The following is a 24,384-nucleotide window of genomic DNA, read 5'->3' as shown; positions in this document are numbered from 1 at the left end:
AGCTATGTAGTGAAGCTAATTTACTGGTGTCCAAAGGTTTAGATGACAGGTACAGCTATGTATCATCTGCATAGCTATGGAAAGAGATGTTGTTGTGATGGATTATCTGTGCCATGGGTAACATGTACACAGTAAACAGAACAGGTCCCAAAATTAATCCTTATGGTATTCCATGTTTAGGCTGAGCAGTTTGTAAGGTAAATTCACCAACAGAAAAAAAAAAATTCCCTGTTGGCTAATACGAGAACAACCAGTCCAGATCAGCCCCAGTAATACCCGCCCACTGTTTTAGTCTGTCAAATAAGGACGGAATGGTCATTCGTCTCAAAAGCTGTGCTGAGGTCAAGCAATAATAACACGGAACACGCATCAGAGTCTGCAGCCAAGATGGGGGTTGATAATTAACATACAGGGGACTGGAATGAGAGTCCATTTTTAACATCATTACCTCAAAACTTGCCAAGTTATTAATAGAAATAAGGCTGCACTTAAACTAATTTTTGAAAATAACACTGAGGCCTCCTCCATGGCCTTTTGCCCAAGGGGAGCTGAGGAATTCATAATTTGGAGAAAGTTCATTCAACTGGCTGTGATCATCAGCTCTTAACCATGTTTCTGTAAGAAATAAGAGATTGAGGTCCGCAGTAATAATAAAATCACTTAAAATAAAGGTTATGAAAGGTTTCGATAATGGTGAATGGCAGGGATGTCTTTGTGGCACATGGCAAGCAACGAGAGAAAATAGTAGAAAAGGGAATTAACAGTCACGTGTCCTTGCTCGGAGTTGGCAGCATGGTGGTTAGCGCAATGGTCAGTGCGGTTTCCTCACAGCAAGAAGGTCCAACCTCCTCTGTGTGGAGTTTGCATGTTCTCCCCGTGTCTTTCTGGGTTTCCTCCAGGTGCTCCGGTTTCCTCCCACAGTCCAAAGACATGTAGGTCAGGTGAATCGGCCATACTAAAATTGTGCCTAGGTGTGAATGTGTGTGTGTGTGTGTGTGTGTGTGTGTGTGTGTGTGTGTGGGTATTGACCCTGTGATGGACTGGCGGCCTATCCAGGGTGTCTTCCCGCCTGCTGCCCAATGACTGCTGGGATAGGCTCCAGCATCCCTGCGATGCTGAGTAGGATAAGCGGTTTGGATAATGGATGGATGGAAAATAAAGGTTTTGTTGGAGACTGACCTCACATTAAGCAAGGCGATTTTAGCTCTAACTGATTCAGTTGCAGTGGTAAGCAACCGTCAATGTAGTAGGTTCTGATGGTTAATACCACCACTTTCATTTTAGGGTCCTTGGGGATCCTTTGAAGATATTTAGGACTTGAGACATAGATTAAATCTGACGACAGTACAGAATGACTGGGATGTCTAGCAATTCTAACAGGAACGTTCTAGGCTGTGAGTGGAAGTGTATGCTCTTCAGACCAATGGGTGGAGTTAGTGAGCGAGGTGCAGAACGTCAGCAGCGAAGAAGAGTTTCGTTCTGTGACCAGTGTTGTGCCCAGGTGTGCTGCAGGAATGACTTGTCATGTGTGTGAGGTGGTGGATATGGCATGGAGAATGTTTGCAGTGAGGGCATGGGTGCCCTGTGGAGTGGGGTGAACGCCATCTCTTTTAAAGAAGGATAGCTTTATGTAAATGAGTGTCAGATGTCATCACACACTCATTTCATAAAGCCAATCAGATTATATAGAATAGAATACACTTTATTTGTCACTTGTACATACATACAGTGAAATTCACTCTCTGCATTTAACCCATCCTAGCTGTGTAGCTAGGAGCAGTGGGCAGCCGCTGTGCAGCGCCCGGAGACCAACACCAGGTCTTTCTTCAGGCCTTGGTCAGGGGCACAGACAGGAGTATTAACCCTAACATGCATGTCGTTTTGATCAAATATGCTCAAAATACAAAACTCTGCCCACCTGTACTGCCTTCCCTTTCTTGTATGTGTCACTCAGTGGTCAGCTCATGAATATTAATGAGGACTAGACCACCTACCAGGTTCTTGTGACTGGTGAGAATAGTTTTGGATAAGGTATAACCCCCCCCCCCCCCCTCGAATATTAGTAATTTAAAAATGACAAATCAAAAATTGTTGCTGAATTGTTTATTATTCCATTTTGAACACTTTTAGACAAAAAGTTAAGTCTGATTACTGATTCCGGTCTGACTTTATGAAGTACCCTAGTCCTAAATGATTGCTATGTTTACTTTAAATCTTAATAATGGTGAATTTTAATTCTTTTGCGACCAGGCTAAGTTATAGAACATATATAATGTGTTGAAACCAGCAATGAAGTTGGCCAAACTGAAATTTGGGTTAATGCAGTTGAGCTGATGATGCTGGTACGTAAGTACAAAGCCCTGTGTACTTTGGAGAGCGGTCAGCATCTCTCCCGTCGATCTGATAAAGGACTTTTGATTTGATCAGCCACACGTCTACTGCTGGCGGCGCAGTGGTTAGCGTGGTTGCCTCACAGCAAGAAGGTCCTGGGTTCGAGCCCCGGGGCAGTCCAACCTTGAGGGGGGGGGGTCGTGCTCTACGTGGAGTTTGCATGTTCTGTTCTCCCTGTGTCTGCGTGGGTTTCCTCTGGGTGCTCTGGTTTCCTGTGGGTCAGATGAATCGGCATTACTAAATTGTCCCTACGTATGAACGTGTGTGTGTGTGTGTCGGCCCTGTGTGATGGCCTGGCGGCCTGTCCAGGGTGTCTCCCTGCCTGCCGCCCAATGACTGCTGGGATAGGCTCCAGCATCCCCGGGACCCTGAGAGCAGGATAAGCGGTTCGGATAATGGGTGGATATCTACTGTTTGACTTCCTCGGTGGGTCACGGGAAATGACAGTGTCCAATTAACGTTGCAGTCTTCACAATCACACACGTGGCGTTCAGGAAGCCCACTAAATTATGTGTTGTGTCTCTTTAACTGCAGCAGAGCTGCAGGAGAGAACTGCAGGTGCATTCAGTGAATGAAAGTATGGTGGGATCAGTGACCTGCACTCTCTATCTTGCAAGAACACTGATAGGGAACCGGCGGCACACAGTGCTCTCGGCTGAAACTAGCCTAAGCAAACAGAGCAGAGAAACGCAAACACAGTTGGCTTGGGAAATCATTGAATAACGCTTAGCATAAGTCAACTGTTCAAGGACAGGATCTGACAGTGCCAACTCGAAAAACAAAACACAGTAGAGCCGAAATTCAGGAGAAGTTGACATTGAATTAAATTAGACATTCATACATGGTTAAACATGTGACAGTGGAGTCCATACAAATAGAATAGCTGCAGTTTGCGCAAATATTTTGTTGCAGTTGTTTCACTGATTGGTTTCTTTGTGCAAAGAAAACAAAACAGATTATTCTTGTGGTACAGATCAGGTACTATTTATTCACGCACCACAGCACCATTTGAATATCAAATATTTAATTCCTACGGAGACTAACTAGAGACACTGAGGTTTGTCATGGATGTAATCATTTGCTGCTAAACGTGTGAATATTACATTATATTCTTTCTGAAAGTCTGGCAGTATATACATATCTTCGAAAACATCACAGTATAAAAGCATCAAATCCACTATGAGAACAATGTTATAAATTATGTCACGAGCACAGGAGCCTTTTTATCCATCAAACCTAAACACAGGTTCAATTGGCCATTAGCCATCCTGAAGCTCAACAGCCGCTACCCGTTTTTTTTAACTTTAATTCATGTGCCTGTTTTTGCTACATAGTCCAAAAACAACATTAACATTAAAACTAATGTAACAGAAATCTTGATCTGTCGTTATCCATCGAGAGCTCATCAAGTCGTGATCTGAGTTCTTGCACATGGCAGAGTTTAATAACTGATAAAATCTGTACACGTGTGTAACTTGAACAAACGAAGAAGATAGACTAGCTAACTTTAATCACCGTGTTATCACTGAGTGTTGAAAATGGCTGAAGTGAAAAATTACGAGATACATCAAATTTTGTTCTTTAGTATAGAATTGCAGACATAATGTGTTCATTCATAATAACATAATGATATTTATTTATATAGCGTTGTTCCAGAGCTCAAGGTTGAGTAACAACAATAGCTATCAAATGAGATAAGTAGCAACAATCAGAAGATGACAACAAAATAATAACACATGAATCATTCAGAAGGAGGTGAGACAGAGAGATGAGGGTAACACTGTCAGAAATACGAGTCTTTGAGAATAAAAAGATCTAATGGAGGAAATATCACAGATGCTCTGTGGGACTGAATTCCAAAGTTTGGGAGCCATGACACTGAACAAGCTGCCACACATATCGAAGAAAATCTGAATCTAGAGACGGATGAGGCAACCAGAGGCATCAGAGGACCTCGGTGTACAGGAAGGAGTAAATGGATCAGACATCTTGGGATGAGACCTGGGAGAGCTTCACAGGTTAGGACAAGAATTTTGCAGTGAATACAGGATGAGAGTTGTAAACAGTGGAGAGAAGAAAGGACAGGGGTGTTGTGGGTGTTTGATGTGAACAAGGACTAGCGGATCAGTTTTGGACATGTTGTAATATGGAGACAGTTTTTGCAGGAAGACCAGCAAAAATGGCGTCGCAGTAATCAAGATGGGAGCCTACGAAAGGTGTGGACGAGGGTTTCAGCATCAGTCATACTGAGTATGGGACGGAGTCGCACAATATGGTGAAGGTGAAAAAATGGTCTCGACAACAGAATTAACTTGAGTATCAAAGGACAGGGATAACCCAGCCACTGAGGATGCACAAGCCAGTGCATCCTTAGCGCCGGTCCCAAGCCCGGACAAATGGGGAGGGTTGCGTCAGGAAGGGCATCCGGCGTAAAATCTTTGCCAAATCAAATATTCGGATCATAAATAAGACTTACATACCGGATCGGTCGAGGCCCAGGTTACCAACGACCGCCACCGGTACTGTCAACCAGCAGGGTGTCGGTGGAAACTATGCTACTGTTGGGCGAAGGAGAAGGAGAGGGGGAAAGCATGTCCAGAGGCAGCTAGAGAGGAGGAAGGGTAGACATGTGGAGGTGAGAGTTGGAACTTTGAATGTTGGCACTATGACTGGTAAAGGGAGAGAGCTGGCTGACATGATGGAAAGAAGAAAGGTAGGCATACTGTGTGTGCAAGAGACCAGGTGGAAGGGGAGTAAGGTCAGGAGTATCGGAGGTGGGTTCAAACTCTTCTATCATGGTGTGAATGGGAGGAGAAATGGGGTAGGGGTAATTCTGAAGGAAGAGTATGTCAAGAGCGTGCTGGAGGTGAAGAGAGTGTCAGACAGAGTGATGAGTATGAAGCTGGAAATTTAAGGTTTATTGCTGAATGTTATCAGCGCATATGCCCCGCAAGTTGGGTGTGAGATGGATGAAAAAGAAGAATTCTGGAGTGAGTTGGATGACATGGTGGAGAGGGTACCCAAGGAGGAGAGAGTGGTGATTGGAGCGGACTTCAGTGGACATGTTGGTGAAGGGAACAGAGGTGATGAGGAGGTGATGGGAAGGTATGGAGTTGAGAAGAGAAATGTGGAAGGACAGATGGTGGTCGATTTTGCGAAAAGGATGGAAATGGCTGTGGTGAATACATATTTCAAGAAGAGGGAGGAACACAGGGTGACGTACAAGAGTGGAGGAAAGTGCACACAGGTGGACTATATCTTATGTAGAAGGCGCCATCTAAAAGGGATTGGAGACTGCAAGGTGGTGACAGGGGAGAACGTAGCTAGGCAGCATAGGATGGTGGTCTGTAGGATGACTTTGGAGACCAAGAAGAGGAAGCGAGTGAAGACACAGCCGAAGATCAAATGGTGGAAGTTGAAGAAGGAAGACTGTTGTGTGGAGTTCAGGCAGGAGTTAAGACAGGCACTGGGTGGTAGTGAAGAGTTGCCAGATGGCTGGACAACCACTGCAGAAATAGTGAGGGAGACAGCTAGGAAGGTACTTGGTGTGTCATCAGGACAGAGGAAGGAAGACAAGGAGACTTGGTGGTGGAATGAGGAAGTACAGCAAATTATACAGAGGAAAAGGTTGGCAAAGAAGAAGTGGGATAGTAAGAGAGATGAAGAAAGTAGACAGGAGTACAAGGAGATGCAGCGTAAAGCAGAGAGTGGTGGCAAAGGCAAAGGAAAAGGCGTATGGTGAGTTGTATGACAGGTTAGACACTAAGGAAGGAGAAAAGGACTTGTACCGATTGGCTAGACAGAGAGACCAAGCTGCAAAGGATGTGCAGCAAGTTAGGGCGATCAAGGATAGAGATGGAAATGTGCTGACAAGCGAGGAGAGTGTGCTAAGAAGGTGGAAGGAATACTTTGAGGGGCTGATGAATGAAGAAAATGAGAGAGAGAGAAGGTTGGATGATGTAGGGATAGTGAATCAGGAAGTTCAGTGGATTAACAAGGAGGAAGTGAGGGCAGCTATGAAGAGGATGAAGAGTGGAAAGGCAGTTGGTCCTGATGACATACCTGTGGAGACATGGAGATGTTTAGGAGAGATGGCAGTGGAGTTTTTAACTAGATTGTTTAACACAATCCTGGAAAGTGAGAGGATGCCTGTGGAGTGGAGAAGAAGCATACTGGTACCGATTTTCAAGAACAAGGGCGATGTGCAGAACTGTAGTAACTACAGAGGTATAAAGTTGATCAGCCACAGCATGAAGATTTGGGAAAGATTAATAGAAGCTAGGTTAAGAGGAGAGGTGATGATCAGCGAGCAGCAGTATGGTTTCATGCCATGAAAGAGCACCATAGATGCGATGTTTGCTTTGAGAATGTTGATTGAGAAGTATAGAGAAGGCCAGAAAGAGTTGCATTGTGTCTTTGTAGATTTAGAGAAAGCATACGACAGGGTGCCGAGAGAGGAGGTGTGGTATTGTATGAGGAAGTGGGGAGTTGCAGAGAAGTATGTAGGAGTGGTGCAGGATATGTATGAGGGAAGTGTGACAGTGGTGAGGAGTGCGGTTGGAATGACAGATGGGTTCAAGGTGGAGGTGGGATTACATCAAGGATCGGCTCTGAGCCCTTTCTTGTTTGCAATGGTGATGGACAGGTTGACAGATGAGATCAGGCAGGAGTCTCCATGGACGATGATGTTCGCGGATGACATTGTGATCTGTAGCGAGAGTAGGGTGCAGGTTGAGGAGAGCCTGGAGAGGTGGAGGTATGCACTGGAGAGAAGAGGAATGAAAGTCAGTAGGAGCAAGACGGAATACTTATGCGTGAATGAGAGAGAGGACAGTGGAATGGTCAGGATGCAAGGAGTGGAGGTGACAAAGGCATTTGAGTTTAAATACTTGGGGTCAACCGTCCAAAGTAACGGGGAGTGCAGTAGAGACGTGAAAAAGAGAGTGCAAGCAGGGTGGAGTGGTTGGAGAAGTGTGTCAGGAGTGATTTGCGACAGAAGGGTACCAGCAAGAGTTAAAGGGAAAGTTTACAAGATGGTTGTGAGACCAGCTATGTTATATGGTTTGGAGACAGTGGCACTGACGAAAAGACAGGAGGCGGAGCTGGAGGTGGCAGAGTTGAAGATGCTAAGATTTTCACTGGGAGTAACGAAGAAGGACAGGATTAGGAATGATTATATTAGAGGGACCGCTCAGGTTGGACGGTTTGGAGACAAAGCAAGAGAGGCAAGATTGAGATGGCTTGGACATGTGTGGAGGAGAGATGCTGAGTATATAGGGAGAAGGATGCTGAATATGGAGCTGCCAGGGAAGAGGAGAAGAGGAAGGCCAAAGAGGAGGTTTATGGATGTGGTGAGGGAAGACATGCAGGTGGCTGGTGTGACAGAGGAAGACGCAGAAGACAGGAAGAAATGGAAACGGATGATCCGCTGTGGCGACCCCTAACGGTAGCAGCCGAAAGTAGTAGTAGTAGATCAAAGGACAGGGATAACGCCAACATTACAAACAGATTTCCACGGAAAGACTAATACCATCAATATCAAGACTGAGATCAGGTTGTGTAGTGACAGTGGATCTGAGGCTATGAAGCAAGACTTGAGTTTTATCAGTGTTGAGCTTGAGAAGTTGGAGTCTATCCATTGCTTAATCTTCATGGATGCAGTTTATTAATCAATCAATGACAGGGATGACAGGGCATTAGTGGGACGGGTACTGATGTGGATCTGTGTTTCCAGCATAGCAGTGGAAACTGAGGCCATTGCAGCAAATGATAGGACCATGAAGGAGCATGTAGATAATGAAAAGAAAGGGCCAACAACAGATCCCTGTGGGGCACCTTCAGAAAAAGGCACAGTGGAGAATTTGTGCTTTCAAATAGAGATGATGTGATGTCTATCAGAAAGTTAAGATGTGAACCAAAGAAAGCAGTGCTATTAATATCAATGGCAGAAAGGCCGTCAAGCAGAATGGAGTGGCAAACCATGTCAAATGCAGCACTTAGATCAAGGAGGAGGAGAATGCTAACGGCAATGTATTATAAATTTGAGGAGATGTGAGATTTAGGGGCATCTTGGTGGTACAAGATAGTAGGCATACAAAATGTTCTCATCCATATATTTTAAAAACCAAGATATTAAATGTGGGCAGCACACGGCGCAGTGGTTCAAGCCCCGGGGTAGTCCAACCTTGGGGGTTGTCTCGGGTCATCCTCTGTGTGGAGTTTGCATGTTCTTGCCGTGTCTGCGTGGGTTTCCTCTAGGTGCCGGTTTCCTCCCACAGTCAAAAGACATATAGGTCAAGTGAATCAGTCATACTAAATTGTCCTTAGATATGAATGTGTGTGTGTGTGTGTGTGTGTGTGTGTGTGTGTGTGTGTGTCTCGTGTGATGGCCTGGCGGCCTGTCCAGGGTGTCTCCCCGCCTGCCGCCCAATGACTGCTGGGATAGGCTCCAGTATCCCCGTGACCTTGAGAGCAGGATAAGCCATTCGGATAATGGATGGATGGATATTATGACTTCTACACAATGTGCTCGGCAGGAATTCAAGGAAATAAAGGATGGAATGTGCAGTCATTTTATGACGGATGTAGACATTAGATTAATAGAATAGCCCTCACTGAACTCTGATGGAGGTATGCATGCCAAGAAATTACAAAACATTTAACAAAAGTGAAATATCACTTTGACGCTTTTATCACATTATGTAGACAACAGTACAAAAGTTAGGACTCTTTTTTTTCCTCCAGCTTTCAGAAGGAGGCCACATTCCTTCATTGCTCAAATAACGATGTAAAACAGTAGCATAAAAATATTCATTGACCAAGTGAGACCTAAAAATATAGTGCAAGTGCCTGAATAAAATTTTGATATACAGTATATATATGACTTCTTGATACTTTTAAAGCAAAGAAAGATCACAGCACAAGGGATAACAGCACATCAGGTGGATCTTAAACATCCCCTTACAAGCCATGCTGCCTCTACTTTGTGATTACCAAGTGCAGGATGGTGGTCGTCTCTTCGGAGCATCTTCAAATTGACTGGGGACGCTCTAGGTCTTGGGGTACGCAGAAGCTCGAAGGATATCTAGACAGTTCACCGTGATAAGAGCTCCAGTTAGCTGTCTCCATTGTCTGGTGACAGGGTTCCTCATTTTGTCCAAGATCAAGTGAAGGTCCTGGATCATGTCCTTGTAGCTGTCTCTGTAGCGCAGGCTCCAGGAATACAGGAAGTCATAGGCAGGTTTCCACATTGACTAAAATTGAACAGGGAAGACCACATATGAACCCATATGTAACTGACAGAGGTGGAAACCCCGGCTTCAGAAAGTAGAAGTACTAACCATGTATTTGCTCCACCCATGGACTAAACCAGCTGATTTCACTAATTAGTTCTCCTACCTGGCTGAAGTGTTGTGCTAATTGGAATCAGCTGGTTTAATGGATGGGTGGAGCAAATACAGGGTTAGTACTTCTACTTTCTGAAGCGGAGTTTTCCACCTCTGGTAACTGAACCCATATGTAAAATTTCGTTTCTGGCGAACATTAATTTCATCTCAAAACATTTACAAACTGTATCAAATTTGCTTAAATTTGATGCAGTCTGCTTAACTTACCTGAGCACTGACTTCCCCATTCCTCCCTCGGTGTGGAGCCTCATAGCCCGCTATCTGAGCACTGGTAAGTTTTACAGTCTTCTCAGCGAGTTCCCTCCATCGAACACCCAGCTCTACTGCAGTAGACAAAATGACTGTATTCTGAATCAGCTGTGCCACCAGACCCAAAGAGTCCATCTTCAACAGACCCTAGGACAACAACCACACAGGTAAGCAGTATAATAAAAATCACATGTTGATCAAGTATTGTATGGTACTATAGGTAGGGTGTTTTATCGATACTGTTAGGGCAGTTTACCTCAATTTTAATTTATATTGTTGGATACTGGTGTCCAGTTTGTTCAATACTTACTGTGGGTAAAAGGCCATTGTGTTTGAAAGGTAGCCCTGCCCACACTGTACATTTTTTGTGAGGATTTTCTCCCCTTTTCTCCCCAGTTGTACTTGGCCAATTACCCCACTCTTCCGAGCCATCCTGGTCACTGCTCAACCCCCTCTGCCGATCCGGGGAGGGCTGCAGACTACCACGTCTCCTCCGATACATGTGGAGTCGCCAGCCGCTTCTTTTCACCTGACAGTGAGGAGTTTCACCAGGGGGACATAGCGTGTGGGAAGATCCCGCTATTGCCCCTAGTTCCCCCTCCCCCCTGGACAGGTGCCCTGACCGACCAGAGGAGGCGCTGGTGCAGCAACCAGAACACATACCCACATCCGGCTTCCCACCCACAGACATGGCCAATTGTGTCTGTAGGGACACCTGACCAAGCTGGAGGTAACACGGGGACTCAAACCACAGCAATGTACTTTATTTTTTAAACTGCAGAGCAATGTTGGACACCTGAAGAGTTTTCCTCATTAAGCCATCAATTAGGCATCATGCCTGCTTTAATTTGTTTTTGTATCATCATCCATCCCCCCAATCATCCATTGTCTATCTATACCTGCTTAATCGAATTCAGGGTTGTGGAGGGCTGGACACCATCCCAGCATGCACTGGGCGAAAGGCAGAAAAGTAGTCTGAAGAAGCTGGTAGTCCATTTCAGGCCCTCATCATCATGATTATTACATATCTATTATTTGTTACTTACAACCATGAGCTCATGTTGGAACTTTCTGCTGCTCTTCTCAGCATGGCAATCTTCTTTCAGTGTTTCCAGAACGCAGGCCACCTTATCAGCTTCAGTTTCAGCATATCTACGTGTGATGGTGTCCAAGGACAAGTTAGAGTACCCCAGGGCGTCTGCAAAACCTCTCCAGCTGTTTATATGTTCGGTGACCAGTGTCTGAATGGCTGAGTACATGTAAGTAAGCTTCTTGAAGGGTAGTGTCATGTTGTCCAGCAGGACCTCTGTGGTGACATGAATACCAGTAAAGTCAATCACCTGGTCGCTGGTGATGAGCTTGACATTTTTGCAGTGAACCAAGCCAGTCCTGCCTCTGAGAAATCCAATATACCACTCTTTAACCCTGGAGTTGCCCACTGACCTGACGGTTTCCCTGGACAGGAGAGCCACTGTGTCCCCCTTGAAGTACTCCAGAAGGTATTCCACTCGTGGCTGGCGGAGCACTGACTTCAGAGCCACACCATACCATTGCAGGTTCACGGCTCTGTCCTGGAACTTGGGGAATTCGGAAACAAATTCCTCAGGAATGGTTGAGGTTCTTGCCATCTCCTTTCTCCTGTCCAATTGCCTCGGACCTCGCTTTTCTGGCCGCACAGGTGCAGCCACCGCGGAGGGCACCTGAAAATGTGCAATCGTGACACCGTTCGATTCCGTCACGTGTACTTCTAAACGGAATGGAGTCATCAGTGCATTACCAATGTGACACAAAGCAAGTGGCAGATGTAAAACTCTTCCCATTTTTAGTTGGCTTTGTCTCACTTCTTTCATTTTGTCCTCAGCTTTGACTTCAAACACTGAATCTGTGACACTAATGTCTATGTACATGTCTTTTACTTTATCTGGCTTGAAATGATGTTTCCCCCACAGCTGCAGCACCAGCGGAGGCAAATTCCTGTTGCCTCTTTGTATATCTGAAAATGGGAGCCTTGGTGGAACATCATCATGACATGATACCACAATAACCACCTTGAAAGATGGATGGATGTACCTGGGACCATAAACTGCCAAGGTGACTTCACGGTCAAGGTAATCCCAAACCGATGCGGCAGGGGGTTGGATAGCAGAAGCTTCTGCAGCTGCAGTGACAAAAAAATGTGTCTTCAAGTCCTGCAGCTTCAGTTGCATAATGTTTTTGTAAATGTAACAGTCCTTTACTTTATGATAAGGCCCCTCTCTCCTGTTAGACACTAGCCCCACCAGGGTAGTCATTACCTGACTTACTGGGTCACCCTTAATGTTTCCGGATAGTTTCATCTCCAGAGAAATATATTCCTTTATGTTGAGGTTGCTGAGACTCACTTCCAGAAGTGGACTCAGTGTTGTCATATAGCTGTTGTTGAGTCCATGAGGAGGTTCTAGTATTGCTTTTAGTGCAACCTCCTGAACTTCCCCAGGAGGAACATGGCCTTCTGGGATGTGGACACTGATTTCAGAGTCTGGTAGCTGTAATGAACCTCCAGAGTGACTAATCTTGCAAACGATTTGAGAGTCAGTAGCCTGAGTCTGAGCCCATCCAGGGCTCTGGCTTATCAGACCCAAGTCAAGGCATGACCTGGTTAACTGTCTGTGGCTCAGCCAGGCCATCTTATAGGCCTCCCTGTCATTCTTTAGCCACTCGAAATCTGGGTTTAAAACAGGTCCGGACAGTCTCAGGTTCTTTTCCCGTTTCAACTCCTTTCTCTCCAAGTCATCCAGAATATCTGAAGCGCTCCTCCATCTACCGGATCTGTTCGTGACCTTGTGTTTGGATTCCAGAAAAAAATTCTCCAAATTGGTTTCGTCTGACGACGTACTTCCTGCATCATCATTACTGCTATCCACAAGGTTTGTGGGTCCCCCTTTTAGACCTGATATATTGGAAATATTTTTCTCTGTGTCACCATGTACAATGTCATCCAGGAAAGGGTTTGATCCAGACAGCTTGTTCCAGAATGGGTTAGTGGTTTGAGTTGAATGTGTGACTTCTGGAAGTAACACTGGCCACTGCGGGTGCTTTGTCATTTGTGAGACATGACTACCTGTGAAAACAGTGATTTTTTTTCTTTGCATTATAAGTTCATCACAACATTTGACAGAGAAGAAGCTGTTTTATGGGATGAGATATAATAGGCTGTGATACATTTATTCCTGTGTGTGCATGTGTGTGTGCCAGTTTGACGTTTTTAAAAAATGAGAATTTTACCATTCAGATTGTTGTTGGTTAGTGCGGCACTGTCATTCAGATCAATCAAGGTCCCTTCGGATTTGCTGCGCATGAGACTCCCGACATGATGGAAGGACTTGGTTCTTCCAGCTGCCATATTTGCATCTGTAATCATGAAAATTGCATCACTTTAAATCTCACACACACACACACACACAGACACACACACACAGCTGTTGCTCCACATGTGCAACCTATATCTGTAAACAATAATAATTTTCCATTATCCCTAAGTGGAGCATAAACAGAGATTCCAAATGAGCAAAAATGAACCCCGAAATACCACATTTGATGCTGCATTTTCCGATGTGGCATACGTCCCTATATTATGAAAAACTTCGACACACATACCCAAGTTTCAGAAGTGCTGTCTGCAAAGCTATTGTTTGGTCTTAGCCGAGTTGTGCCTCAGGGCCTCTGGCTGCCTGTTGAGGGAAGCTGGGGCCGAGGCTGTGGGGCCTGAAACAGAGCCTCGGCTCTCGGGTCTGTCACTTGTTTGCGTAAAAGGACACTACCCATTCACGACTTGTCACAGTGAGTCAGTCATTAATAATGGGCTTTCTTACGCCAGTGCACAAAAACAGGTTGGTCTTGTCTATGACACACTAGTCAGTTCTTTCAGTGCGTCTTCCTAACATGATAATATGCACTGTAGTAGACAAAGAATAAAAATTAAAAATAATAATAAAAAAAAACAGTGGCACGTTTTTAGACTGTAAAATTATCGTAAAATGATGATGTACTGCGTGGTGATGGTTTTTGTTGTTGTTGTTGCAGAGTACAGTAACGCTATTGTTCTGTGGTCCATATAAAACTACTTGGCTACGGTGACTAATCCAGATACAGTACACAGAATATTAAACCAGTCAGTTCTCAAACTTGTGAGCCTTGGGCATCGGGGCAGTTTAGCGCCGGAAAAATGCGGTGAAGTCTTTAGTAAGCCAAGATTTAATCACCCTGTGAAACCCCGAAACGGTTTAAACACCTGCAACAATACAAACTCTCTTCAAGAGCCAGCACCAGAGTAGAATACAGACGTCTGGCTACGTAGTAAAATATGTAGATTGGGTTTCGAGACACTGACATGTTTAATTGCTGCCCTGGCGTTTAGCTGACCGGAAGCTTTACCGAAGCAGAGACAAAAGGTTTTAACTCACCGCCGACGTGAAACGCTGACGACTCGGCGCGCGGCTTCTCAAATCAGACCAGTCAACTCACGGAACTCTGGTGGGGCGCGCCCGTCAGGTGCACCGCGGCACCCGGCTCTGCTCCGCCCGCTTCAAGACGCGGAGCATTTCGGGACTGGGCGTTTGAAATAATAGCCAGCGCAGCGGGGGGAGCGCGGACCCGTCGGACACGGAAACAACAGTACCCAGAATGCTGTGCGCCACACCTGAGCCTGAAAAACGCTTCTGCCCGGGGCCGAGATGTGGGTCGCAGATAAAGTTTGGCGACAAGCGCAACGGAGAGAGAGCGAGAGAGAGCAAGAGAGAGAGAGAGAGAGAGAGAGAGAGAGAGAGAGAGAGAGAGAGAGAGAGAGAGAGAGAGAGAGAACAAGAGAGAGAGAGAGAGAACAAGAGAGAGAGAGCGAGAGAACGAGAGAGAACAAGAGAGAGAGAGAACGAGAGAGAGAACAAGAGAGAGAGAGAGAGAGAGAGGGAGAGAGAGAGGGGGCCTTTGGCATTTATTTACCGGCTTCTTTATTATTATTATCAATACCTGTTGGTTAAAGTAAAATGTTAACCTTTAACTGTCTCAAACTAATTCACAGACCCCCCACCCCCCCGCCAAATAAATGAATAAACAGATAGACAGACAGATAAAACAGCGTCTTTCTGTCTCGCTATGCGTAACAGTAAGTGGGCGAGTGGTCCTGGCCCGGTCTCTCCTTACTGGACTCTATCTGGCGTTCCCTCGGCGGATCCGTTTGCTGGGCTTCAGCAGCGTTGTGTGCCGTTATTGTGATGACCGTTTGATCAGTGCGGAGCCATGCTTGTGTGGTTTAAGCGTATTTAACGTCATCAAGGCTGCCTTGGTTTCTGGGGAGGCGGCATTGTCAGACTGGCTTCCCCAGAAAGCAGATAAGAGAGAGGCGCGAGCAGACGCGTGGCTCTGCTGAGGTAATATATCCAGGCTAAAGTTGAAACTGCGGCCAGCTCTGCAGAGCTGCAAACCGACGCTGCAGGAATGCAATAAGCAGTCCTGAGCAGATTATGTTGTTGTTTTTCTTTTTCTTACCCCCCCTTTTTTTTTTGCAAAGACAATCCCTCGCAAACGCGCCCTGTACCAAAGAATGACACGATTCTGTAAAAAAAAGGAAGATTTGGCGTCAAATAAACTGAAACCGTATTAAAACGAAAGCAGTCTTTCCTCATGGTCCAGGTTGAAAACATTCAGGCTACTTCAAGACGTTTTTGCATTACCATATTTTTACTGTCACCATAGTTATTCGTCATGATCCTCTGCTAAATTTTAACAGTGGTTGTAATAACCATTTAAATACGCAATAATAAGCTAAGTTTAGCGGCGCACAGGTTCAGCTGTCTCATAACTGATAAATAAGGAGGTCAAACTGAAGTTCAGTTATAGAAAACTTGGCGAATCGTGCCCTCTAGTGGCTGTCTGTACAAATAACTCATCATAACGACTTTGAGTCATATTGCCTATCAAGTCAAGTCAATTTTATTTGTAGAGCCCAGTATCACAAATTACAAATCTGCCTCGGGGGGCTTTACAGCAACACAACATCCTGTCTTTAGACCCTCGCATCGGGTAAGGAACAACTCCCTAAAAAAAACCTTAACAGGGAGAAAAAATAGGAAGAAACCTCAGGGAGAGCAGCAGAAATAGCTATTATTACCTGACCCATATGGCTTTACATGCATGAACCTGTCCGGTGTATTAACTTTTCATAAATTCATTGTATGAATCCACGTGGATGTGATCACAAAAGATCATAGCCTATTATTTTATTCATGTAGAACTTAATGTTTTGTTGTAAATACATTATGTAGTGTAAGGGATCCCTCCTCTGTTGCTCCATATTCAGCATCCTTCTCCCAATATACCCAGCATCTCGCCTCCACACGTGTCCAAACCATCTCAATCTTGCCTCTCTTGCTTTGTCTCCAAATCGTCCAACCTGAGCTGTCCCTCTCGCTCGCCCCTAATCCTGTCCTTCTTCGTCTGTCCTGATGAAAATCTTAGCATCTTCAACTCTGCCACCTCCAGCTCCACCTCCTGTCTTTTCATCAGTGCTGCTGTCTCCAAACAGAGAATCAAATCATTCGAATCAAATAATTCAGAGAATCAAATCCGAATCAGTTTAAAGTAACGTTGTGCGTACAAGGAATATGACTTGGTGGGACGCTCACATGAAACACCGTGGGCCTCATTCATCATGTTCGTATGTACAGGTTTGATCTTACACACCCATGGGATTTTTCAGCCCTGCAGTTTGTCTCACAGGCCAGTAAGACCCTGGGTAACCCCTGAATTTGGACACCAGTTGGCTAACACTGATGTCTTTGCAAGCCTGGGTGATTGCTCGTTGTAAGAGGTAGACGATAGATGTTAAGGGGAAGGAATTACAAATAACCATCAGGCTTTGTTTGTGTCTGTCAGACAATGTCTAGAGCTAAAAAATCACATGGGTGTGTAAGAACAAATTCGTACGTACGAATGATTGATGAACTTAACACGACATGAAGGAGAATAACCAAGTTTGGTTGAAAGAAGTAAAGAAACTCAGGAAATAATACTTTTTTTGTTGTTGCACTGAGTGTGAAAAACAAAACTGAGAGGCCTAGCTCTCAAACAGGAATAACCTGCAAAAGTAGACGTCTGCTAGAAAATATTGTAACGTGCATGGATAAGAAGACACACTGGCCGCTGGCTGGCGAGTCTAACCCTATAGTCTAGCGGTTAGTGATGTCTCCTGCGGTGCGGGCGATACGGGTTCGCTTCCCGGCCACGGCAGTTCCTGTGGTTGCGTTGTCCCCAGAATTCGCTACAATATTCACACATGAGAATTTTGCACGGGCAAGCTAATGTAACTGTACGACCACGGATGTGTAGACTCGCTAGCCCGTTGGCTAATGGATCCGCCCCTTTAGCTGACTGGTGAGCCCGGTCGCCCGTGGTGCGGCGGGGAGCTCAGGTTCGATCCCGCCTGCCCCCTGAATTCCCGCTACATCTGGTGGCAGCGGTGGGATGCCTATGCGCTCAGAGTCGGACCCATTAGCCAACGGGCTAGCGAGTCTGCACATCCGTGGTCGTACACTACTCCCCTCCTTGTGCATACCGGCTCCTCCTCAGGCTTCTGAACGCACATGCATCCCGCCGCACCACCAAATGTAGCGCGAATTCTGGGAACAGACGGGATAGATAATAATGGCGGCACGGTGGCCCGGTGGTTAGCGCTGTCGCCTCACAGCAAGAAGGTCCTTGGTTCGAACCCCGGGGTTGTCCAACCTTGGGGGTCATCCCAGGTCGTCTTCTGTGTGGAGTTTGCACGTTCTCCCCGTGTCTGCGGTGGGTTTTCTCCGGGTGCTCCGGTTTCCCCCCACCATCCGAAAGACATGCATGTTAGGGTTAATACTCCTGTCTGTGCCCCTGACCGAGGCATGGCGAGACGAACTGGAGTTGGTCCCCGGGTGCTGCACAGAGGCTGCCTACTGCTCCTAGCTACACAGCTAGGATGGGTTAAATGCAGAGAAGAATTTCCCCACGGGGAGTAATATAATATATCAAAATCAAAAAATAAATCCAACCATGTTGTATATACTGTACTGTACATTGGACGTCTACTGGTACGTATACTGCCATGTACATCTACCTCAGGCACGTATGTAAGTAACCCGCTAACATCTGGTTCAGTATCTCTGATATATTCTCTGCACCATTGCACTTAATCACCTCTTATTTTGCCTGTATAAGTGAATCTTTGTGTATACATGTGAGGATTGTTGTGTTGTAGTGTTGTTATTCTATGTTAAGTACACTGAGAGAGCAATGACACCAGAGTCACATTCCATGCAGTGCAAACCTACATGGCCGATAAACACCACTCTGAAGTACAATACAGTGACAGGTTAGGTCAATAGTCAGGTAAGTACAACAAAGCTACTTTTGTATTGAATTATATTTTAATCTAAAGCCTGCCTACCTTCTAACTGTATTATAACAACTAAACTTTACAGCTACCCAATACTTTGTTCCGTGGCTGAAGTTAGATGTGATTTAAGAAATTCACTTTTTTGAGCCCATTCTCACCTCTTTGCATTACACATTGACTGGTGACAAAGCACCGATACATGACATATATGATCTATGACATATATGATACATGACATATGATGTGACATATAGGCACCCCACCACGTCTGCACGAGACACAGAAGGTTAACTATTACCTAAACTTGGCTCTAAACCAAACTACTATCTAAACTTAACCCCTACCTAACCTTATCCTTCAACTAAACCACCCTGAAAAGCCTAATATCCTAACCCTGAGCTAAACCACTCTCTAACCTTTAACCCCAAACATAACCGTACCTAACCCGTCTGTATTTCATTGATAGTCACACGTCACGCAGGAATTTTCATATCGGGTTTTGTGGATCATCCACGTCTCTCACGCGTCGTGTCGCCAGTGTTAATATGTGACACCATGGATGAGACTGCGTTGGCTTTGTTATGCCACTTGGTGGCGCCATTACTCCGCGGGGTATTTGGTTTTTTTTTTTTTTTACAGGGTTCACCCTCAAGGAAGAGTCTTCCCATGATAAGCGCCACGAAAGGCTTTCATTGGAGACGGTTGAGCATATCTGATTCCTAAAGGTGGATTCTGTATGAAAAAGTCCGTGAGTAACCGGAGGCAAATGGTTCAGCTGCTTTTTTATCGGTTTCTTTCAGATTTTCGCCATTCTGGAAGGAAACATCTGCTAATGCTAATGCTAAAGCGGTGGTAGCGGAGGACCTCGGTGGTTTTCAACAGGCAGAAAAACCCCGTGGAAAGGTTCGTAGTCCGGTCATGTCATTGTTTCCTGATGGTTTCAATTCTTACTTATTTTCTTGTTTAGAAAAGACGCAAAAACTGTGGCGTGATAACATCTCAGTGGGATTTCACCTGGCGCAAAGGTCTCCCCGGTTATACTTGGCCGATTACCCCACTCTTCCGAGCCGTCCCGGTCGCTGCTCCACCCCCTCTGCCGATCCGGGGAGGGCTGCAGACTACCACATGCCTCCTCCGATACATGTGGAGTCACCAGCCGCTTCTTTTCACCTGACAGTGAGGCGTTTCCCCAGGGGGACGTAGCGCGTGGGAGGATCACGCTATCCCCGCAGTTCCCCCTCCCCCCTGAACAGGTACTCCAGCCGACCAGAGGGGGCACTATTGCAGCGACCAGGACACATACCCATATCCGGCTTCCCGCCCGCAGACACGGTCAATTGTGTCCGTAGGGATGCCCAACCAAGCCAGCGGTAACACGGGGATTCGAACCAGCGATCCCCGTGTTGGTAGGCAACGGAATAGCCCACCACGCCACCTGGACGCCGAATGGCCCAAGTTTACAGTGTGTACTACTACTATTGACACGGTACTGGTAGAGTCTCATTTAGCTAATTATCTTTTAACACGTCTTTAATTGTACTTTGATAAAACCGCATGACAAACATGTGCATTTTAAACACAGGCTGTTTTCACAGCTTCGTCCTACAGATAGTAAAGGTTAGAAGACCAGTCTGGTCCTATCACACTCTCACAACCCCTCCCCTCCACACACACACACACACACACTCACTCAATCTGCCACCATTTATTTTCTACCAGGTCCCCATGATCTGGAGGCCGGGGCGTTACGAGAGGAATGCGGACCTACAGAGAAATGACAAGTGAGTTCTGTTGAAATATGCCAACATGCCAGAAATATACAGACAAACAGCACTGAACCTACGTAGACCTCCAATTTACTGGGAAGCATACCTGCTGCATGTTCCCTTTTCCAGTCTATCAGGTTCCCATGCATCTTAGACCAGGTGAAATAAAGTGAATACAAAGATAAAATATAAAGACAAAAGCTTTTAAAAAGTGCAGTCAGTGTAATTACTGATTCACGTGAATCAATCCACATTAAATACAATTTGTAAAAATGGTTCATGATTTGTGTAAATTTGATATATTAACTTGAAAATTTGAAATGGCATGACATTTGATAAAGAGCACACAGTGACTTGTTTAGGACTTGACGCTCATCCAGGACTTGAGACTTACTTGTGAGTTGGAAGACAACGGCTTGGTCTCACTTCGGCCAGATATTCTCTGTATGAGGCCGCCGGCCTTACCTGCAGGCCTTAGCACGCCGAGTTCTGCTGCACCCTGAGAACTGCTGCACCTCATGGGAGCAATCCTCTGTCGGGTTCATCAGCGGTGATTAATGATGTGAAGTGTGTACTTTTTTAAACATTTAGAGTCATCAGTGTTTTCTTAGACTAAGTAGTATTTCCTTGATAGGCTTGGTCTGAAACGTACACGTTTCCTTGATTAATGGTTCAGCATTTCTCAGGCAGCTGAACTCTTCGCTGTTCTTTATCGACGGGGGTTTAAACATAGCATTTCAGATAGCTGTACTAAAATAAGGCTTTTAAATGCAGGAAAAAAATGAATGTGGGGTGTCACATTCACACATTTAATAATGACCTAAGCTGAAATAATACGGGATGCATTATTCAGCAGCAGCGATCAGTTCTGCCGAATAATGCATGATGCGCCCCTTACCGACCAGTAATGACACTGCACATCACAGTTTGGTTTTTATCAGCACATCATTTTATGACTTTGACAGAGTGAATTTGCTGCAGCTAGCTAAACTAAACAACGGCTGACAGGTGCGGGGATAGTTTTTACAACCCTGCACGACAACTAAACACCTTTTGGAGGAAGAAGAAAAGAAAAGGGATAGTACTTTTTTTTTTTTAAAAAAGGCAATTTTTGGAAAGAGGCAAAGCAAGGGGAAAAAAAAAAGTCATGCAGAGAGAAAGCCAGCCAAAAAGAGATCCAAGAAGGACAAGGGTGAGGATTCGGACACCTCAGAAGAACGGTTCCCCGCGTTGTGTGCAGGGAGCACTTTGGAAATTCCAAACCCAAAGAAAAGTGGATCACATGTGTAAATTGCAAGTTCTGGGCCCACGAAGACTGCACCCCTGGCACACCTAAACACATCTGTCACCACCGCGACTCTGATTAAAGGGATAACACACACACACACACACACACACACACACACACACAAACACACTTTTTTTGTTCACTGCATAGCTGATGTTCTCTAAGACAGGTCTTCTATAGTTAAAAGGATCAGCACCACTGTCAAGGGCAAATACAAACACCATGACACTGCGCCTCGTTTAGCCCAGTGCATGTGCTCTAGAAAGTTCCTCAAGCTTTAAAAGTATCAGCAACAGCTCATTATTGTGGATTACAGTCACTCTTCAATGGATTTAAGTCTGTGGGGAGTCCTTTTTGTTCTTGGTGAACCACAGGAAGATGTTGAAGTGTATGCATATGCAAAATAAACTTATTTAGATGCATATTTTGTGGTGTGGTCTCACAATTTTTAATTCATCACTTACTTTTTACAGCTTACCCTGGTGGTGGTGGGGCAGGTTGTAACAATGGAACGCCTTTTATTTAATATCAGTTAATGAATTCTGAGATATACACTACCGTTCAAAAGTTTGGGATCACCCAAACAATTTTGTGTTTTCCATGAAAAGTCACACTTATTCACCACCATATGTTGTGAAATGAATAGAAAATAGAGTCAAGACATTGACAAGGTTAGAAATAATGATTTGTATTTGAAATAAGATTTTTTTTACATCAAACTTTGCTTTCGTCAAAGAATCCTCCATTTGCAGCAATTACAGCATTGCAGACCTTTGGCATTCTAGCTGTTAATTTGTTGAGGTAATCTGGAGAAATTGCACCCCACGCTTCCAGAAGCAGCTCCCACAAGTTGGATTGGTTGGATGGGCACTTCTTGCGTACCATACGGTCAAGCTGCTCCCACAACAGCTCAATGGGGTTCAGATCTGGTGACTGCGCTGGCCACTCCATTACCGATAGAATACCAGCTGCCTGCTTCTGCTCTAAATAGTTCTTGCACAATTTGGAGGTGTGTTTAGGGTCATTGTCCTGTTGTAGGATGACATTGGCTCCAATCAAGCGCTGTCCACTGGGTATGGCATGGCGTTGCAAAATGGAGTGATAGCCTTCCTTATTCAGAATCCCTTTTACCCTGTACAAATCTCCCACCTTACCAGCACCAAAGCAACCCCAGACCATCACATTACCTCCACCATGCTTAACAGATGGCGTCAGGCATTCTTCCAGCATCTTTTCATTTGTTCTGCGTCTCACAAATGTTCTTCTTTGTGATCCAAACACCTCAAACTTGGATTCATCCGTCCACAACACTTTTTTCCAGTCTTCCTCTGTCCAATGTCTGTGTTCTTTTGCCCATCTTAATCTTTTTCTTTTATTGGTCAGTCTCAGATATGGCTTTTTCTTTGCCACTCTGCCCTGAAGCCCAGAATCCCGCAGCCGCCTCTTCACTGTAGATGTTGACACTGGTGTTTTGCGGGTACTATTTAATGAAGATGCCAGTTGGGGACCTGTGAGGCGTCTGTTTCTCAAACTAGAGACTCTAATGTACTTATCTTCTTGCTCAGTTGTGCAACGCGGCCTCCCACTTCTTTTTCTACTCTGGTTAGAGCCTGTTTGTGCTGTCCTCTGAAGGGAGTAGTACACACCGGTGTAGGAAATCTTCAATTTCTTAGCAATTTCTCGCATGGAATAGCCTTCATTTCTAAGAACAAGAATAGACTGTCGAGTTTCAGATGAAAGTTCTCTTTTTCTGGCCATTTTGAGCGTTTAATTGACCCCACAAATGTGATGCTCCAGAAACTCAATCTGCTCAAAGGAAGGTCAGTTTTGTAGCTTCTGTAACGAGCTAAACTGTTTTCAGATGTGTGAACATGATTGCACAAGGGTTTTCTAATCATCAATTAGCCTTCTGAGCCAATGAGCAAACACATTGTACCATTAGAACACTGGAGTGATAGTTGCTTGAAATGGGCCTCTATACACCTATGTAGATATTGCACCAAAAACCAGACATTTGCAGCTAGAATAGTCATTTACCACATTAGCAGTGTATAGAGTGTATTTCTTTAAAGTTAAGACTAGTTTAAAGTTATCTTCATTGAACAGTACAGTGCTTTTCCTTCAAAAATATGGACATTTCAATGTGATCCCAAACTTTTGAACGGTAGTGTAGTTGGAGAAGTTGGAAACATTGCTGTTTGTAGTAGACAAGTAAGGGTACTTTGTGTCTGGATTCGAGAGCTCTAACACAAAAATTCTGAGAGTTACAGGTGCTGAGACCAAAAGTCTCCCTACTTCTCACAGGTTTGTATCATGCACCGTTGTTTTACAATGGCCCTTTTGCCTCATTCCATCTATTTTGTAGTATATAAGCACTGATCAAATGAAATCCACCAAGTTGTTTTGTTCATTTTAGTTGCGACACATTTGGCAGGTCAGGGCAAAACTTCTCTCAGTGCGGGGAGGGGGGGGGCGGCAACTGTGTCACGGCTGTCAGTTTATTTTGACCAACCTCCGACCCTTGTCGAATGACCTTTTCGCAGGAGATTCACTGGTTTGTTGATGATGCCGCGGCTTCTAACTCACTAAATTGGCCACAGATGGCCTCTGGTGAGAGGAGCAACCACGGACATGACACCGGTGTCAGACGGCTGTTACAGTCCTTTTCAGTCCAGCCTCAAAATTCACAGCAGAACTTTTTTCAAGATGGTGATACTTTGGGTTTTTTTGTGTGCATTTTTATATCTTTATTAGATAAGTGATAGTGAAGGCACACAGGAAATGAGGGAGACGGGGTGGGGGGTGTGGGGGTGCGACATGCAACAAAGGTCACTGGCTGGAATCGAACTGGTAACGGTTCATGAGACCATGTGGACATGTGAC

General features: G+C 45.1%; 1 protein-coding gene across 2 annotated transcripts; it reads right to left on the bottom strand.

The window, feature by feature from the left end:
- Nucleotides 1–2,099: 2,099 nt before the first annotated feature.
- On the bottom strand, nt 2,100–14,573 carry macc1 (MET transcriptional regulator MACC1). 2 transcript variants are annotated; one of them, XR_008810755.1, is made up of 6 exons: nt 14,489–14,573; nt 13,311–13,436; nt 11,093–13,146; nt 10,005–10,193; nt 9,385–9,644; nt 2,100–2,603 (listed from the first exon to the last, which is right to left on the bottom strand). XR_008810755.1 is itself a non-coding variant. In XM_056286737.1 (5 exons), exons 2-5 carry the CDS (start codon nt 13,426–13,428, stop codon nt 9,441–9,443), a joined length of 2,565 nt encoding a protein of 854 aa, XP_056142712.1. In that variant the 5' UTR covers nt 13,429–13,436; nt 14,489–14,573; the 3' UTR covers nt 9,060–9,440. The 2 variants fall into 2 exon arrangements, 1 of the variants encoding a protein (XP_056142712.1); XM_056286737.1 differs by lacking the exon at nt 2,100–2,603 and having other exon boundaries at nt 9,060–9,644.
- Nucleotides 14,574–24,384: the final 9,811 nt, after the last annotated feature.

The sequence above is a fragment of the Lampris incognitus genome, chromosome 9, assembly GCF_029633865.1.
Source record: "Lampris incognitus isolate fLamInc1 chromosome 9, fLamInc1.hap2, whole genome shotgun sequence".
NCBI classification, from domain to species: Eukaryota; Metazoa; Chordata; class Actinopteri; order Lampriformes; family Lampridae; genus Lampris; species Lampris incognitus.
The sequence above is the reverse complement of the archived record's forward strand: the minus strand, read 5'-3'. Positions and strand labels throughout refer to the sequence as shown.

Coding starts and splice junctions, on each gene's coding strand:
- macc1 (XM_056286737.1), bottom strand. CDS start 13,428: ATGGCAGCTGGAAGAACCAAGTCCTTCCATCATGTCGGGAGTCTCATG. Junction 13,147..13,310: donor AACCAACAACAATCTGAATG/GTAAAATTCTCA, acceptor CTGTTTTCACAG/GTAGTCATGTCTCACAAATG. Junction 9,645..10,004: donor ATGGGGAAGTCAGTGCTCAG/GTAAGTTAAGCA, acceptor GTTCAATTTTAG/TCAATGTGGAAACCTGCCTA.